This window comes from Glycine soja, chromosome 3 (assembly GCF_004193775.1).
Source record: "Glycine soja cultivar W05 chromosome 3, ASM419377v2, whole genome shotgun sequence".
NCBI lineage: Eukaryota > Viridiplantae > Streptophyta > Magnoliopsida > Fabales > Fabaceae > Glycine > Glycine soja.
The window spans coordinates 6,217,465-6,231,215 of NC_041004.1; the positions used below are offsets into that span (position 1 = coordinate 6,217,465).

General features: G+C 33.9%; 1 protein-coding gene, 2 long non-coding RNA genes and 1 pseudogene across 5 annotated transcripts; 1 reads left to right on the forward strand and 3 right to left on the reverse strand.

The window, feature by feature from the left end:
- On the reverse strand, positions 1-9,854 carry LOC114406062 (annotated as a pseudogene).
- LOC114406063 lies at positions 4,606-7,004 on the forward strand. Of its 3 annotated transcripts, none has more exons than XR_003665353.1 (4): positions 4,606-5,406; positions 5,510-5,637; positions 6,016-6,409; positions 6,499-7,004. It is a non-coding gene; the product is annotated as an uncharacterized LOC114406063 (long non-coding RNA). The 3 variants fall into 3 exon arrangements; XR_003665354.1 differs by having other exon boundaries at positions 6,141-6,409; XR_003665352.1 differs by having other exon boundaries at positions 5,510-6,409.
- A 1,629-nt stretch (positions 9,855-11,483) lies between the features above and the next one.
- On the reverse strand, positions 11,484-11,891 carry LOC114404876. The gene has a single exon (XM_028367617.1). It carries the CDS (start codon positions 11,889-11,891, stop codon positions 11,484-11,486), a length of 408 nt encoding a protein of 135 aa, XP_028223418.1.
- Positions 11,892-12,466: 575 nt separating this feature from the next.
- Positions 12,467-13,142, reverse strand: LOC114406064. The gene is made up of 2 exons (XR_003665355.1): positions 13,006-13,142; positions 12,467-12,771 (listed from the first exon to the last, which is right to left on the reverse strand). It is a non-coding gene; the product is annotated as an uncharacterized LOC114406064 (long non-coding RNA).
- Positions 13,143-13,751: the final 609 nt, after the last annotated feature.

Genomic DNA, 13,751 nt, shown 5'->3' on the forward strand with positions numbered 1-13,751 from the left:
CATACACACTATAGTTCTAGGATATTCTACTATTTTCATACATATTATATTTAAGAATATTCTAGAAATTTATAGCAATTTCAACAGAAATGTGCTTCTTGGGTACGCGTACGTTGCTTGATAAGAATCACACTCTTCATAACCACTTTGGAGATCATCAATGACTACATAATCATTGTAATCATCAAAATCAAGTTCTGGTGCTGGGAAATGCTGACATGCAAATTTCATCACGTTGATTTGCACATTCAACTCAATAGCCCTGAGAGAATGTTTATCCAAGCACAAGCAGTTCCAAAACTCTATCTTTTTCCTGTTTTCTTTCAATTGTTTAACTGCTGTTGAAGGGAACAATACAGTCCTCAGATATCTGCATTCATTAGCAAGTAGAGTTTCAAGCGATGGGGGAAGCTCTGGTATAGTTTGAAGAAAGTCACAATGACGAAGGTCTAGACATCGCAGTCTAGTACAGTCTTTTATGGATGAAGGCAAACTCTGAATGGTACTGAAATATATAACTAGGATTTCTAGCTTGCTTTGACGTCCAAAAGATGAGGGCAACACTTTGAGTCCAAAGCTGCCTCGCATATTTAGTTCTATCATATTCTCTGATGTAACTAAGAGTTCCTTTAGGCCATGACACAATTCAAGGTTCAGATAACGAAGGGAGCTTAAATGGATATGATCACTTGTGAGCCTTGTAAGGTTGAAACAGTAAGTTATTTCCAATTTCTCAAGCTTTTTGAGAGAGAAAATAGAGGAATGAACACTACTCAAACCACAATGGCTGAGATTCAGTACTTCAAGATTTGTTGCCTTTGTAAAGTCTGGTAGCTCCTCCATGAATTGGCACCTATAGAGTCTGACTTCTTTTAAATTCACCAGATTCTGTAACAAAACAAAACAAATGAAGACATCACACATGAGCCCATGAAGATAATTATGTATTCCTAGTATTAAGAGATAAACTATAACGGAAAAACATGGGGTGTTTGTGTGAAAAGATTGAGATAGAGAGCAAAATAAAAGAAGAGAAATAAAGTGATAAATGTTACAAATGATATTATGAGAACTGAAAAAAAAAAAGAGAAAGAACAATACAGTGAAAGACGAGAAAGTAAGTGTATAATAAATTCTATGAACAGTGAGAATGGCATTCTAAATTGTAGAAGTTATAGATAAATTCTATGAACAATACACTTATTTAGTTTACCTGCATTCCATCCCAAAGTTTTTGCACACAGCTATCTGACAGGTCCAATATAACAAGATCCTTTGCTGAAAATTTTTCTGGCAGGGATCTTAGAGGGCATTGCTTCCAACGAAGATATCTAATATTACTTGGCAGATATTCAAGCCCTTCTGGAAGAAAATCCATGTCATCTCGAATATATTTGCCATGAAAATCCAAAAATTGTAGGTTGCTCATCTTGGAAAATATGCCAGGGCCTAACTTCAGCTTCCTAATTTTTGACAAGTCTATGCTTATACTTCTAATGGCGCTTGTTCCCTACCAAAAAACAATAAGAAAAAGAATACTTTAGGCCGTAAATGCAGAATTTTCTGTGAACAAAAAGTCAAAAATTATCTCAAGGATGTCACATATTTATACTGCTACCTTGTTATTGTTCAGTACTTCATAAATCTCATCAGCATCCAACAATCTGCTTCGACTTCCAAGATCTTCACTAGACTCCTCATGAGCAATCTCTCGACCCATTTCTTGTACAATATGGTGCATAGATACAGTATTATCCTCAGAAATAGTTATAAGAGATTTATCTTTCAGCCTTTCTAACCCAATAGCTACTGAATTATCATTTTCATGATCCCTTAATAAAAGGTTTAGGTAGTCCACTTTTAAATTCAATCCATTGAAGAAACATGCAATATCTAAGAAAATATTTTTCTCTTTGCGATCTAGATCATAATAACTTGGTTTCATTTTGTCATGAACTTTTTTGTTTGGCATTTTTTGAAGTTTGTCCAGCTGACTTTTCCATGCTTCCTTATCCTTTCCACGAAGAAGTTGACCTAAAACTTTAAGAACTAAGGGAACACCTTTGGCATAATCGACCATCCAATATGAGAGGAGCAAGTAGTCCCAGTACTCCTCTCCAACATGACTTTGGTTAAAGGCATTCAGATAAAAGAGTTCACCTGCTTCATCAATACTCAAACTACCAATCTCATATATATCATTAACTTTGTTGTGAAGAATTTGCCTGTCTCTGGCTGTTATAATTATTCTACTACCTGATCCAAGCCAATTAAGAGTTCCAACTAATTTTTCTACTTGATCATAATCATTTACATCATCAAGAACAATAAAAATCTTCACACGACCAATCCTTCTCAAAATATCATTGGGTAACCCATTTGTTGTCTTAATTTTCACATCTTCTGTTAATAGTGTAGAAAGAAGTTTTTCTTTTACACAAATTACGCCATGCCTTTCTAATTCTTCGTTTACCTTTGCCAAAAAACAACAACTTTCATACTCAAAACATTGTTTGTTAAATAATTCTTCTACAATAGTTGTCTTGCCGATACCATGCATACCCCAAATTCCAATAACGCGGACATCTTTTGACTCTTGACGTAACAATGATTCTAAATCTGCAATCGGTTTGTCAATTCCAATAAGTCCTTTTGAGTTATTAATTGGCTTCTTATTCAACCTCTTCAACACATGATCAATGATATCTTCGAGCAGCTCAGCCTCATTCCTATATAACAGAGAATGTGAAAGAAAATGTATGAAAATTAACGGCAATATTACTATTTGCTCTCTTAGTTGGAAGTTTATAGTAAGGGGTTCAACTCCCATATGGAATTTCCCTTCCCCTTCCCTTTCCCCTTCCTCCATAATGAGAATCCCTAATAGGTCAAGTACACCAAAATAGAAAGGATGACTTGAACCATTTAATTATATTACTTGAGTCTTCCTTAACCCCTAAATTCGATGGGCCAACAAAGCATCAGTTATCTGAACTAAATCCTAGTACGATCTAGTTGTGGCATTCACTAAAATATGTGAAAGTGACAACTAAGAAAACATACATTCTGGTAGAGAAAATCTATAGAGAATAAGAGTTATTTCTTTTTACTATTCAAGCAAACAAATTGTGATATATAATATGCATGTAGCTACATAACACAAACAGCTAGAACATTTGAACAATTTTATGGAGAAAAAAATATCTTACCGAAAATTTGTTGAATTAATTCCTGATAAATTAGCAGAATTTTTCAGAGCACGTCTCCACATTCGCACTATAGGCAAATCATACTTTTTTTCGTGTTCAGCAAGTGCTGTTTCAAAACTTCCCTTTTGATGCCGAACATTAGTAGGATCTACATTGTAAAATACCGGTATTACAATGTCCATACTCTTCTCTGCACTCAACTATTTTCACAAGTTCTTCCAAACACCAACGTGAAGAAGCATAGTCTTCGGAGAATATAATCAATGAAATAGATGATCCTTCAATTGCTTCTAGAAGTGATTGTGATATTTCATCTCCTCTCTGAAGTTTATCGTCAACAAAGGCATGTATTTGCTTTTGATGAAAAGCCTTACTCAAATGGCTAAGAAAACCGAGGCGGATGTCCGAGCCCCTAAAGCTTACAAAAACATCATACTTTATGCGAGGAATATCGTTTGACATTGCCTTTGCTGCTCCATCCTTTGGTTTGTTAAAACAAACATTAAAATTTTTCAAAAGAAAAAAACACTTAGTTGTAATCAAAGCAACATCTCAAATATATTACTTATTTATGAAAATATGTTATTATTTTTAGAGTTAATTATGTTTTTATTTCTTCTAATTTTTATATTTTTGATGTAGTCATATAATTTTTGTTTTACCATTTTTAGTCTATCATTTATTTTCATTCATATTATTGGTCCCTGAAATAAAAATAGACAAAAAAAATAGTTCTCCAGAAGGACTCATATTGATGGATAAAAATAAATGAGGAACTAAAAAGGTAAATAATTTTATAAGGACTAAAAACAAAAATTTAAAATTTTAGGTGGACTAAAAATATCCTTATTTTTATTAACAATTTGACAAGTGTTATATTAAGGTCTCATGTTAATTATATTAAGATCCCTATCCTTTCATTGAATCTTGCATATTTTTAGTCCTTTTGAACTTTATAAAAAAAATATTTTTAGTCCTTTGGATCACTCCTCAATTTGCTTGTTTTTTAATTGTAGGTTGTGTGGAGGAATTAAAAATAAGCTTTTTTTTTTATGAAAAGTTTAATGACTAAATTGCACAATATAAAAATTTGGACACTAGAAATAGGTTTAAATATTCAAGAGATGCTTGAAATATAATCGAATTTTGCAACTGATTTTTGAAAATATTTTACTTCTCATTGAATTTTTGAAACTTCAAAAGTTTTGTGAGAAATTTCTATCATTAATCTTCATCCAAAGTGTGTGATGATATGTTAAGTAATAGGACACATCACTAATACAGGTATAGAGCAGCATTAACACATGGCATGTGACCTGAATTTTTTTATATTTAATTTAATTTAATAAATTATTTTATTTAAAAAAAGATAATAAAGTTAAAGTGTAATCCACCCTCAGATCCACACTCTCCTCGTTTTAGTCCTCCGCTACGAGCTCTCCAACCTCCACTGCACCATCAAGCTCCTCCAGCACTGCATCCATGCCCTCCGCCTCTCTAACAAGCTCGGCGACCACATGGCCACCCTCGACCCCGAAAAACTCGATTTTGCCAAGGCTGCTCAGCTCCACTTCGGGATTCTCAGTCTTTGCGACAAAGACTAAAAAAAAATCAAACAATCCAACCAACACGGTGTGCCTCTACACCATCATTGCTTTTGGTGTCGTTTGGAGGAGGAGGATTTTCAGATCTGAATCGCAAGGGAGCAGATCTCTAGTGTCCGAAGTCATCGGCCTTGTTCATGAAGAGGCACAAACCGCACTTCCCTTGCTAGTCGATTTCGTCGATGATCGTGTGAGTGTCATGAAGGTAAGGATGGAGGATTTGGTGCTTTTATGATCTTGAGAACAAAGGTTTCAGTCTGGTTAAACCATAAGAGTGTCACTGTGGTGCTGGATATGTAGACCATTTTGGGTGGAAGTGGGTATGGTCCTAGAATGTTCCCATGCCCCTCAACATCAACTCCCTCGTCAACAAGTGTGACTCTTTCCCCGTCCTCCGCCGTTGCGTCTTTGACTCCTACACCCCTCTGGTGCCAACACTGGAGCCGGAGCAATCCCTGCCATCAGAGAGAGGCTTTTGGGTTCCTCCCTTACTGCCGAGATTCCGACGAAGCATGTTAGATCTCTTTGTTCCTTCACCAGATAAGACTTTGTCCTGTTTGAGCTCTAAAGAAACCGTCGCACCTGATTCCGTGGTATGGAGGGTTGAGAAATTCAAAGGTGAAATTAAAAATTTGATCATTTTGGGTTTGGAATAATAGGTTTTGTTTGTTTTTTTGTGGGTGCATAATTGCAAAGGCTGAAAAGGATGAAGTTGCTGAAAAAACAACACAGACAAGCTCTTCTTCTTGATAATTTCTTGGGTGTTGATGGGCTTGCCCCTGGGCATTCACTTCATGATAGAAAACCTGTTACCTACGCTTTAGGTAAGAAGTTTTATCATAGTTTGTATTTTGTTTTCATAGCAGGAGTTGGCCTCTTCATTTTCCTCATTTTTTTTTGTCTTTTTTGCATGGACTACAGGAGTATATTAGACAGTTCACTTTTTTTGCAGTTGATTGTTGTGGGTATGTTAGGGCCCTAGGTACCTTCTGGGGCAAGTAGCATGTATAACCAATATCTATTTCATTCTTTGGAAATGTTTGGTTTTAGCATAACTAAAAAGTTTTCCCCATGGACCTGGGGGGCTTCTGATTGAGAAGTACAAGGATAATTTAGTGGGACTTTTTGATAGTTGACTTTGGGTTTTTGGATCATTCATTGAGTTGTTGGATCTAATAAATGTTTCATTGGATTTTGCATAGATACCATGCGCCCCCCATACAACCATATTTGTAATTGTACTGTCCTATACATTGATAGTGATGAACAGTGGTAACAAAATCTGGACATGGGTAAGTTGTTGTTTTGGATTGTTTGATTTTTTTAGGGTTGCTGATCTGAGATGAGGATGAGGAGTATAACAGAAGATGGGTTGTTGACAGGAGCAAAATCTGAGTTGTGGTGGTGGCTCGTGGTGGTTTGACAAAGGTCGAGTAGGGTTCATGTTCGTTGTGGATGGTATTAGTTGTAGTTTCGTATTCATCGATTGGGTCTGATGGTGTTGTTCATTGCCTTTGTGAGAAGTTGGTTGTTCAACTACAATCGCGAACCAACAAGCATCTAAACAAGTTATTTTGGTGATGTGCTGAGTGGAATGTAAGGATTTGTGCTCTTTATTGAAACATGGTTGGGTTGGTGCTATGTTTTGTTCTATGATTTTAAATTGCTTTTGTTTATGATTGCAGGAAGTTAAGAACTATAGATTTTGGGTTTGGGATGATGATTAATTTGAAGAAATGATTGAACCAAGACTCTGAAAATAATGGTGGCGCGGGAAGTAATGTGGGTTGTAGAAGTAATGTGGATTTGAATCATTTGTTGTCACACAAATGAAGAAGCTAAAGCTGAAGGTTGCAACAAATGAAGAATTTGTTTGTATGAGGAACAAATCATGGAGTTGAAGAAGATGTTGGCTATAGAAGAACATCAAACTCAGACAAATTCTGAAGTTGTTGCTGAACTGAGGAAAAAAATTGCAAAATAACATACCAAGATTAACACTGAACGAAAGATGATCAAGGTTTTAGGATGCATTGTAGTGTTCCTTTGGGATTTATTGAGTGTTGTTACCATTGCATTTGCAATGCAGTAGTGTTCTAGTAGGTATGATAATGTGGTCTATAGTGAAGCATCAACAATTGTGATGACATGCTGTTTTAAATCCTTATGAACCTTTTTGTTTTTAGGTCCCTATGAAATTTTAAGAATCCAGTGAGAAGTAAAAAATTTTCTAGGATTAGTTGGAAAATTTAGATATATTTCAGGGATCTCATACATATTTAAGCCCTAAAAATAAGATCCAATAAAACTGTAGGTAATAAAAACATATTTTATCTACATTTTATAACAAAAAATATTGTGGGTTACATTTTGCAAAACGAAGATATACCCAACAAAAACGAAGAAATAACAACTACAAAGTGAATAAGTTAGAAAAACCCATAAATTATTCCATGACATGATCTGTATAATCAAAATTCTTTCATCCTTTTCCTAAAAGCATAGTAATGGAAAAACAACACAAAAAAATCACTTGAAGGGAACTCCCATGCATCAGCAATATAATGAGTTTCAGATCAAGTTTCAAATGTATATAAGCTGAAACAACAATCACCTTTGCGACAAATTTATTGACAACTTGTTTCTTCTTCGCTCCTATTCCACTAGCTAACATGTTGAATCTACACAACGGAATTCCCTGAAGCAAAAAGAATTGGAAAAACAGTTTTAATTGGAATGTTGAATTAAGAAGAAAAGTATAGGATACAAAAAGAAAATAATAATAAAGTAGATGTCAGTCATCAACCTGTGTAGATGCCACTCATGAACCAATAAAATTAGGAGGATTTAAACTAATACATTTATAGACTCTAAAATCGATATGTTTAGAAAGTACTATGTTCCTCTGATTTCTTGGTGGTACTTACGTTATTATAGACAAAAGTAAATTCTATAAGAGAAAAATTTATAGTTTTTAAAGCACTGATAAATAACTAACAAGAAATGCTACGAACTTCTCTTGCACACTCATTTGAACATACTCCCTCTAATTGGTTAAAATTTAGTAAAAATTACAAAATTTATTGAATGAATTTCTCATAATTTTATAAATTTTAATAAACTTTAATCAATTAGAAACAATGCATTTGAACCAATGTAAATTGCTAGTATTCCTCCAAAATAAATATTCTACCATATACACTCGGGTCTTATTGGCATTATCGACTGTAGGATATAGCATCCAATTGAGAAGAGAAATGTTCACATACATGTACAAGTCATTTTCGTTTTCTTTTAGTGAGTTTAATTATCATTGTGGGCTCCCACTCTCTCAGAACAGAAACATGCGTTCAAAGAAAACGAAGAAGTATTAAATGTAACACTCTTGAATATAAACAAGGGACAACAAGTGCATATGAACACATGCGGGCATGCAGAGAAAAAGAAGATGCTGGAGGCATGAAATAAAAGAATGATTAGATGTATAGTTCATAGATACGCAAATTTATGCTGGGAAAACTTTCCCCCGCACCAAACTTTTGTGTACAATTTACTCATGAATCAAGGTTGCTTTTTATATAGAGATTTCATAAACAAGACCAGTCCAGGTTCTATCAAGTAAGCTTCATACATAATAAATAATAACACACCTCTTAAAATTTACACATATATTCAACAAGACAAATAAATATCAACAAAAAGTTGACAAAGTTAATAATAAAGAAAAACTTAAACTTAAACCCATAAATTCTTTTTCATGCATGGCACATTGATATCAGCCACATGATCAATGGATGCTAAATTCTTTCCATCCATCCATTAAATCATCAAACATCGCAAACAAAATCACTTAAAGGGAAACTCCATCAGCAATATGAGTCAGCAGATTTTATATTTGCAAAGTCAGATTAATTGTATCAAAGTTAAAGTACAATTACCCATGTGCTGACTTTGTTAACAATTTCTTTCTTCTTAACCATTACTGCAAGCAGGTTCAATGGCTGCTTTGAAATTCTCTAAAGCATAAACCATTGCAAAAATAGTGTTAAAAGGAAATGATCGAAGAAGGGTGAAGTACTGAAGGAAAATTAATAATGCAGATGTCAGTCATCAATGTTAGCCTACCCATAAAATTAATTGTCAGGATTTTAACTAATATAGATCCTTTAAATCGATATGTTATTAAACACTACGTTCCTTTGATTTCATGGTTCTAGTTATTCTTTTATGCAAAAGAACATTTCTAAAATGAAATATTTATAATGTTCACGGCACAACAACTAACAATTTAATTGTCAGATTCGCATTATTTGGCAAATTATAGCATTCAATTTACAATAAGGTATATGTAGTGCCCATATTTAGCTTCTAAGACTAAATTCATCAGAATCTTAACTGAATTTCTAAACTATAAATGACTGGCTGAAATTTAGCGCATATTTCACATACATTGTTTATACCAGAGCTCCACAGGGGCCACATTTCCAAGTTAGATTTTCTGGGTACAATTCCTGCAGGCAATGCCTCATTTCCAGATGGACAACATTGTTTCTATTGGAAAAGGGTTCAGGAACAAAATTAGAGGTAACTAGTTTTTATTTTTATTTTTTTCAGCCAAAATAAATATTATTATCCGGCATATGAAAAGGATTTCCCCCATAAATACACACAAGCTTGCATGCATTGGATTTTGTATCCGGCATGGTAAGATAAACAAAGTGAAAATTTCACATGACAGTTTCAAAAAATATTACAGCAAGAATATAAACTTAATTAAATTTAAACAGATAAAAAAGGTAAAACATTTGAAATTCTAAAATAAAACTAGAAACCAGTTGTCACACAAAAAGATACACAATTAACAGCAATCAAAATTTGGAATTTGTTTAAGTCCGCTTCTGGACCTTGAACTCCAAGGCCCATGAGTTAAGACGTCGATATTTACATATAATTCCCTTCCATCAGGTAATTCTATAGTTTTAAACAACAATTTTAGCAAAAAACTCAAAACTCAAAACTGAGGTAGTTGAGAAGAGATAAAAAGAAAACTATATTTCTCTTTTGTTCATACTTGTTGGTTTTGTGGAGGAAATTATAAAAAAACATAGGAGAAAAGAGAGACAATACGTATGCGGAGGAAATAGAATTATTCTATTCTAATTCAAATTGTTCTCAGCAGCGATATAATAAATATCAAAAGATAAACTAATTAGATAACAAGATATTAGTAAAACAAAATATTAAAACTAACTTGCTCCTTAAAGATAGAAACCACGCTTATTAACTAGGCTAATCCATTAAAACTGCCTTACTCCTAAAATATAGGAAATCAACTTATTTACTAAATCCTATCTTAAAAACTGAAAAATAAAATATTATGCGGTTACAAAAGTATATCTTCGACACTCCTCCTTGCTTTTGGAACTGCAAACTCCAATTCTTTGAGTTCAAGTTTGTTGATAGGTAGTGACTTTGTAAACATTTCAGCCAGTTGATCTTTAGACTTGCAGTAAATTAAGTTCACTTCTCCACTTTGTTGCATCTTTATCAAATAATAGAACTTGATGTTAAAATGTTTAGTTTTTCCATGACACACGGGTTTGTTTGCAATAGCAATGACTACTTGATTGTCAACAAAAATTCCAGTTTTGTTCTTTTGAGAAAATAGAATGTTTGGCCTTGTTGTAGTGAGATACATTAGACATCCAATCAAGTTCCCATAATATCCTTCATCAATGTTATCAACATCTTCTTCCTTGCTGAACTTCTCCTTTTGATTCATTGGTGTGCTAACAGATTTGCATTCCTCCATTTGAAACTTCTTCAAATTTTCTTTTGCATATTTCCTTTTTTTCATGTTTAGCATTCTTTCAAGATGGCAATGGCCAAGTCTCTTGTGCTTGAATTCTGTGGGTGTGACTTGAGTGAAATAGGTTGTATGCTCCTCCTCTGCTGGATCAAATGAAAAACTTTTACCTTTCATTTTAACCCTTAGAACTTCCCGGCCAAAAATGTCATAGATAAAGCAATGTTGATGTTCAAAGAACATTTTAAATCCCATTTTAATCAACTGACCTACACTTAACAAGTTTTGGTCAATGTTAGGTACAGAAAGAACACCTGATATTAATTTGATACCTGAACACGTTGAAATTGCAACAGTTTCTTTTCCTTTTACTGGAATATAGTCACCATTCCCAATTCTGACCTTTGAGACATTAGTTGGATTCAAATCCTTGAATAGAGTCTTATCATATGTCATGTGATTCGTACAACCACTGTCAATCAACCAACTTTCACTTGATTCACTACTCAAGAAGCATGTGGTCACAAACAATTGGTCCTCCTCGTCTTGATTAGCAATCTGAGCTCCCTTATCATGGTGATTTTTGTTGGGGTAGATCACCGCTTCATGCCTTATCTGGTTGCACTTGTTACATTTTGCATCTGGTCTCCTCCAACATCTGAAAGGTGCATGATCTTTTTTGCCACAATGCTGACAAGGTGGATAATTTTTCTTTTTATCCTTACCTTGGTTTTGGTTGTTTGCACTATTTTCGCTGCTTGCTGGTTGATTCTTCTTGAAAAAATCCTTTTTGCTTTCATCAACTTCATGATGTTTGGCGGGCAAAGCACCTTCGACAACACGATCTTGTCTCATCAACCTTCGCTACTCTTGAGCTTGCAGTGCATGTAGCACTTCTGCCAATGTGATTTTCGACAGATCCTTTGTGTTCTCCAATAAAGCTATAGATGTTTCATACCTCTCCGGCACCGTTACCAAAATTTTCTCTACAATTCTCGAATCAGCAAAATCACTTCCCAACAACTTTATCTTGTTGACAATACTCAACAATTTGTTTGAGTATTCTTTGATTGTCTCTGACTCTTGCATCCTTTGAAGTTCAAATTCCCTCCTTAAATTCAGCACTTGCATGCTTCGTATTCTATCATCTCCAACGTATTCCTCTTTCAGATAATCCCAAATTGCTTTGGGTGATTTAAGAGTCATAATTCTGATGAATATCATTCGTGAAACACCAGGGAACAAACATGATCTCGCCTTTGCCTTCTTCATCTTTCTTTCCTTGTGATTTTTAATTTGGGCCATGGTGGGATTTTCAGGCAGCGGATATATTTCATAATCCTCTTCCACATCATCCCACAAATCCAAAGACTCCATGTAAGATTGCATTTTCACTTCCCAAAGATCATAGTTCTCTCCATCAAAGATTGGAAGAGTTATGTGGAAAAACCTTGCTTCACCTTCCATGGTACAGGTCTCGTAAGAATAAGGCTATAATACTAATTGTTAATTTTGTAGAGGAAATTATAAAAAAACATAGGAAAAAAGAGAGACAATACATATGCGGAGGAAATAGAATTATTCTATTCTAATTCAAATTGTTCTCAGCAGCAATATAATAAATAGCAAAAGATAAACTAATTAGATAACAAGATATTAGCAAAACAAAATATTAAAACTAACTTGCTCCTTAAAGATAGGAATCACTTATTAACTAGGCTAATCTATTAAAACTGCCTTACTCCTTGAAATATAGGAAATCAACTTATTTACTAAATCTTATCTTAAAAACTGAAAAATAAAATATTATGCAGTTACAAAAGTATATTTTCAACAATACTTTATAATTCATACAACACCTTATATAGTATTTTCAAAAACATTCAAGGTTTGATATGCTCTGATTTATACATAAGTATTTCCTAAGAGTTATTACTTTAGATTTATATATGGAATAAACATGAATAACAGCTTTAAAAATGAAAGAAATAAATTCTAGCTAACACGTTTTCGAAATTCGCAAAGGGGCAAAGATCGAAATACAGCATATTTTATTTGAGAAGCTCCAGAAGAATATGCCATTGCTTGGGAACAAGAGCACTCTGGATCTTTATTTGTCCCTACAACCTTTAACAATGGAGCCACAAAGTAACTGGAAAGAGAAAAGAAAAAAGAAACGAAAAGACAAACAAAGTTATGCAACAACTTCAGATCCACAAGATAAGATTAACAGATACTAAACAAGAGAGGAAGCAGGAGAATGTATGAATATAAAGCAATTTCACATCTATACTTGATCATATGACATTCATTCTTTGTTTTCTACTTTATGATCTTTGACCAGAAATCAATGGCCAGTGGAGATCATTGTAAAGCAATTACAAACCTTGAATGATTTTGTTGATCCTTTGGGTGGATAAGGATTAGATTTAACTCTTGCTTATGTATGTTGGAGCAATATCCTAATGGACCAGCAAACAGAAGGAAGAAATAATTTCATTGGACCTGGCTGTCTATAGAAGTGTGAACTCATACATTCACACTTTCACAACAAGACATTGATTTATATACACTATATAGACTTATAATAAACAAATTAATATTAACTACCCCACGTACTATGTAGATATCTGTATAATAATTATACCACAATTAAAACTCCGAGGAGACGTTAACGTGTCAGACACGCAGACACTAGAAAATAATGATTATTTTGGGTATTAGACAACACTAATTCATAATAAACTACAATTTATTATTGTTTAGAAACTTCTCAGTGCAAACCTTTTATCTTCTCTATTCCTTTGCTGGATTTTTATTTTTTTTAAATCATGTTATCTTTGGTAATGATTAATCTCCGAAAAAAATATGACTGATAATCTTTTATGAGGTCTCCCTTCTCAACTTTTCTAGATCCATAAAGCTCGAATCCTAGATCTTACTTGAGAGGTCTGGGTCCAAATTACCAGGGACGTGTGGTTCCTTTGCTTAATTTTAATATCTCTCATAAACAAAAACCCCAACATAACAATGGAATCTAGCTAAACGAACTCCTGAAGGCATTCCAATGGGCAGATGCACCAATGGGAAACGATATAGCAGCAGGACGCAACTTTTATATTTGCGTTAAAC

Coding starts and splice junctions, on each gene's coding strand:
- LOC114404876 (XM_028367617.1), bottom strand. CDS start 11,891: ATGAAGAAGGCAAAGGCGAGATCATGTTTGTTCCCTGGTGTTTCACGA.